This window comes from Hordeum vulgare, chromosome 7H (genome assembly GCF_904849725.1).
Source record: "Hordeum vulgare subsp. vulgare chromosome 7H, MorexV3_pseudomolecules_assembly, whole genome shotgun sequence".
NCBI lineage: Eukaryota > Viridiplantae > Streptophyta > Magnoliopsida > Poales > Poaceae > Hordeum > Hordeum vulgare.
Window position 1 is genome coordinate 33494976 of NC_058524.1, and position 5711 is coordinate 33500686.

The 5711-nt window shown below is 41.4% G+C and overlaps 1 protein-coding gene across 1 annotated transcript; it reads left to right on the forward strand.

Annotated features, from left to right (window-relative positions):
- Positions 1-665: 665 nt before the first annotated feature.
- Positions 666-1246, forward strand: LOC123408143 (DNA repair RAD52-like protein 2, chloroplastic). Its single transcript, XM_045101325.1, has 2 exons — positions 666-955; positions 1186-1246. The coding sequence occupies exons 1-2, from the start codon at positions 666-668 to the stop codon at positions 1244-1246; spliced, it is 351 nt and encodes a 116-aa protein (XP_044957260.1).
- Positions 1247-5711: the final 4465 nt, after the last annotated feature.

The window sequence follows — 5711 nt, forward strand, 5'->3', positions numbered from 1 at the left end:
TGAAACAAATATATGGTAGGTCCTTCACAAAAAACTCACTTTAAACACTCGAAAAATGGAAAATGGATTTTTTGTGCAAAGAAAATGAAAAGTCCCTTTAGCAACATTGTTTGTAATACTAAGATGCAAGATTGTCTACTCCAAAAGATCATGTTCGGATTTTATCATGTGAAAAAGTAAAAAGAAAAACAATAGGAAAAATACAATGGCATATCTTTATTCTGATTGGTCGAATTGGTTGTGATAGGAAAAAAACAACATTGCTTGTCATTGCAATATGCAAATTTCTGAAAGAAATGAAATCATTTGAAGAAAATATAAGAGGGTAAGATGGTAAAATATAAGAGAAACAAAAGGAAAACAATAAAATTACATAAATTTTATTCTGATTGATGGAAACATTCGTGACATGGATCGATGACATGTCAACCATCCGTCCATCCATGCACCCGTCCATCTGTTCATCCATCCGTCCATCCAACCCACCGCAACAAACCCACCAAACCCAACCCATCGTGCCCATCTCTCTCTCCACTCTCTGTGGAACCCTAACTCTCCCCTCGATCCCCATCTCCCTCCCAGATCTCGATCCGTCGCAGCCCCCACCCCACCATCGACGACCAGCAGCCCCCACCCCACCATCGACGACCACGGCATGGCACTCCATGGAAGCCATTCCCGCCTGCTCCTCGGCCTCCCTCGCGCGGACCCTTGCTTCCTTGCCGCTCCCCCGCAGCCGAGTGCGCATGCGCGTGCCAGAGCGGCGGGGGAAGGGGAGGGCGGTGGTGGTCGCGGCGGCCTCCACGGGCAACTATTTGGTCCCGCTGGACGCCGCGCCGTGGGGGATCACGCGCCCGCTCGTCGAGATCCTCCGCGACCTCAACAAGCGCGTCCTTGAGACCATCGTCCTCCCTGCATCCCACCGCGCCTTCGCCTCCGAACCCTTCATCCCATGGTACCGTCAATGCTCTCCGTCTCCGTCTCCCTCTCTGCTCGCTAGCTCAATATCCACTCGAATGCGCAAGGCGTCGGAGAGATCTACTATGTACGAGTGGTTCGTTGACCGCCCGCGTAACTCAGGCCGATCCACGAACCATAGATAGATAGGCACACGGATCCTTCCTCCCGCTAATGGTAACCTCACACATTCTCCTGATTACTGATGGATTCCCATTCCTCTGCTAGGTACCACGCCAACCGGATGCTCAGCTTCTACGCCCCCGGTGAGCCTCGCCCCATTTGCTGAAATCTAAAGATGCTCACATATTGTTTGTGATCCGAGTCCAGTGGGTCGATTCATGTTGATTTGTTTGCTTCGCTCTGTTTATATATGATGACCTAGAGGAGATGCTCAAGTGACGCAACAGATGTACACTCGTAAACTTATGTTCTCTGAGTAGTGAACGGAGTAGCAGGGGCACCATCATGTGCTCATTTTAATTCCATTTTTTGTGTGTTTGTCCTGGTAGTTGCCGTGTTCCTGGCGTCCTTGTAAGATAAGTTTACATATCCATTGTAAGAAATGTTACATATACGTATTGACCCTGCACTTTGTTTGCTATACACCAAAATTGATTTACATATCTATTCTGGACGGTTGTCACATAGGACCGCATGAGCTCCATTGAACCTGCTTTCTACTTTACAAGTTATGCCACATAGGAAGACCACCCTTTGCATTTACGCCTGCTATAAGTGTACTCATGATACGTGGGACAAGTTTTGACTCTTTTCATACTATATAATCTATTACTATGTCATCAATTAGCCCTTAAGATGTGATATTCGATATCATTAGTTGTAATAATCAAATATGAGTTTGTCATTATGCCTTGACTTGGCACTTGTTCAAAAGCAAATGGCAGTGTGCCCTTAACTGTATCAGAATATTAGAGTAGACCTCTGTTGTCGTTTTGGACACCTGAACAAGAGTTGCCTGAAAACTGTTGGCTAATCGTTTTCACTATCCCTTGTGAGCATCCTGGTTCTTTTGTGTTGGATGTACTTCTGTAATTTTCAGGGAGCTATAACAAGTGATACAAATATCTTAGCCTCTTAGTACTACTACTGCCTTACTTTGTTTATGTTGGTCACACATGTGTTGGCTGGACTGTTTATGGAGCTCCTAATTTAATCATTAGATTTAGTAGTGTCCTTTCTACAATTCTGCCAGCAACTGGTGGTATATGAACTCATTCTTTGTGATACTCTAGTCCCGTTTCCTAGCCTACCCCAACTTGTTTGGGACTAACGGCTTTGTTGGTGTTGTTGTACTCTAGTCCCCTTTCCGTAATGATAGTGTAATTTTAAATTCAATTAGTTTCTTGTATCTCACCTTAGATGAAGAATCATCAATATCTGATCTTTGTCTTGTCTAATCCAGGTAGCAGCCTCTGTATCGCTGCAATCTAACAAAGTGGAGGGCCTAGAAGGTGAAGCTTCTTTTATGTCTGAACAAGCATCGGTTTATTTGGGATTAGTTGGATTGTTGGGAGAGTATTCTCGTTCAACGAGAAAAAGGCACAAGTTTTTGCTCCCCTGCAAGCATGGTGAATGCGTCGCTTAATGGGTTGTTACTTCGCTTGCATGTCCTTTATTTCTGTCATATCTCAAACATGTTCGTGTAGGAGTTGCTTGAGGCTACCTGCATGTGGTTTCATGGAGTTTCTGTATGATAAATCTAGTGGAAAAGCTGGTCTGTTTGAAGAACAAACCTGCATCCAGTGTCATGCTACCATATTTTACACAATTACAAACCCAGATAAATGAATGAATGTAATGATTATATAACCTGGATTGAACTTCAGTTCATTGCGTTTTGTTCAGTTCAGCTCATGAATAGATTTGTAGGTCGTTTGATTTATTCCAGCAGTACAAGTACAACTGTTGTTGCTGTAGCTTAACAAATCAATTTAAATCTGTTCAATATATTTTCAAGTCCCAGAATGTGCCTTTGTTGAAATTCGTAGGGGATAATCTGATTTATTATAGAATTAGTACTACAACTTTTGCTGCTGTAGCCCATGCCTCATGTTGGAGTGTGTATTATAATGAATATTTGTCAACGTGATGCATGATGATCATGATTTTGTAGACAACAAGTACCATTCCCCATTAAAAATCTTCATGCATGATGATGATGGTCTCGTTTTGTAGATCTGTTTTGCTGGTGCTTAAAATTTGACATGCCAGAATGAACTCATTCTTATAGTTTTTTTTTATTTCAATGATCAATTTAATTAAAGTTTCACATGTGAGTATACTATACATTAAAAAATCCTAGCTAGTGAGAATATTTTAGTCACTCCATAAACACATATTGGTTAGTGTTAGTCATACTATTTACGTGTTGTGTTTTCCATAATAACATGATTAGTTAGGTTCCATCCTCAGCTTTAACGTCTTCTTCCAAAGGTTCTCATCGATTAGTACCGTCAACCTGTACATATTATTCTATTTTGTTTACTCATTGGCTACTATTTTGTTCTTATTTTTTGCTTAGGTGAAAAGTGAAGGAAAGCATGAAGTCATGAAGCCTATATGCAAAGAGTAGCATATCATGTATTGTGATAGTAGGCTGTAGTAGGCATATTTGAGTTGTAGTAGTGTAAAGATTGTAATAGACTAATCTATTGTTTTTTGGACGAATTTCATTTGTTCCGTGATCTGTTCAAAAATATTGATTTCGTATGTCATTTGTATACCTATGCAATGGAAACCTCACAAATTGTTTGACGAATTACAAAATTTATGATGTCGATACGAATTATGAGATCAGCATGACATGTTGGAGCAATGTGACTAGTAGGACGAGTACAAAAATAAAATGGCCAAAACAGAAAATCAATAGAAAGTAAAAGGCCACAACCCAAAATAAAAAGGCTAAAATGTTGGGGATTATTGGGCCGGGCCCATGCAGCTAAGAAAAATAAAGAGAAACAAAACATTAAATGGGCTGGATTAATGGGCTTGGCCCATTTAAAACACCGAATTGGACCAGGCTAATTCTATGCCACGTCGGTTTGCCATGTCAGATCCGACGTGGCGTGGGTAGATTGCTAGTGACCAAGATAATTTCAATGCTTTCGTTTGGTCGTAAAATCCTACGACCAATCTATCAAAAAGTCGTTCATTAGAGACCCTCAGCTTTTGACCGTTTGTTTTTGGTCGTAAAAAGGTCGCAAATGGAAATCAGTGACCATTCGGTGATAAATATTGAAGGTCGTTAGTTGACATATTTCTTGTAGTGTCAACAGAACGTGTCATGATCATCGTAAACATTTTGATTTCTTGCAAGTTGTGAATCTAATTAAAGAGTAGAATTACCATCCTAGCCCAAAGGTAATTTGTGTGGTTATCGACAACTTCCTTGCCTCCCTTCCAAACACATACTTGCTCTTGTTTTGGTTGAACCTTAACTTCCTTGCTATCCATCTTGTGTTCTATTCTACCTTGAAGTATTACCGTCCTTTTTGTCAAGAACAAGGAGCAAGGTGGGCGCGAGGACGACAAAGGCCATGGCGATGGCGATTCGGCCAAATGCCGGGAGAAGAGAGCAGCATAGGGAAGAGGTTGGAATGGAGCTAGGGTTTGTCCGTGGGGCAAGGGGGGCCTTGTAGATGACGGGGAGGGGTTGGATGCTGAACACGTGGCCATCCTTGGCCAAGGATGTGCGTGCGACATCCACCCATTCTCTGGTGAACACAGGTAGGGGACAACTCATGTTGGGCTAGGCTGTGCACTATGCACTTGTGACGCAGTCCAACAGTGAGTCTTTTCCATTTTCATTTTCTATTTTATTTTACATTAATCATTTAGTGTTTTCCTTTAGTTGGCCCATCAAATTAATTTTGCTATATATGAAACTTGGCACATAATTCATGCACATTATTGTGGTGTTGCACAAAAAGATTTAGAGTATTTTTTAAAGTTTAAATATGTTTAGAAATTGAAAAGATCAAGTAATATGCTGCTGGATCACTTTATAATTCCCTAGGGATTAATTGGTGAGTCAGTTGATGCTGGTTTCAACATGAAAAATGACCAAGGAAATTTCTAGAATAATGCAAACATTTTAGTTTTCCTATTTTAAGAAATAATAATTTACTTTGCAATTTGAATTTGAATTTCTTGTTACCAAGGTGCAATTTAGCAAAGCAAAATTAAATGAAATGGCATCATTAGTATGAGATTACTGTAGCTTGATTATTTGGATGTTACAAGTGTGCTATGAGTTGGCATATATCGACGCTAGAGGCATGATGAGTAGACGATAGGGTGTGGATGATCAGATTTGGTGCGTGCACTACTTGGTAAAACTCTAGTTGTAGCATGGGGTAAGGGCCTACCAATAGCGAGGGGGCATGCTCTACTGCTACGACGGAACAATTAACTTTTAGCAGTAGGCGGGTATCACCCCGCGCTACTGCTACTTCTCATAATAGTAGCGCGTTTTCCATCCATGCTACCACTAATTAGATGTAGAGCGGGTGAGGCCCCGTGCTACTACTAAGTAATTAGGAATTAAAAAAATCCATTCATGGCTGTTGCTGGGCGTCATCGTCCTCTCCGTCCATGGCTGCTACTGGTCCTCGAGGGGATGAAGTTGTCCATGGTGATTGTGCTTCCCCACCCAAGTCGAGCCCGCACCTCTCGTCTACTGTTGCTACAAAAGAAGAGAAAAATATTAGAAAGAAGAAGAGAAAAAATAG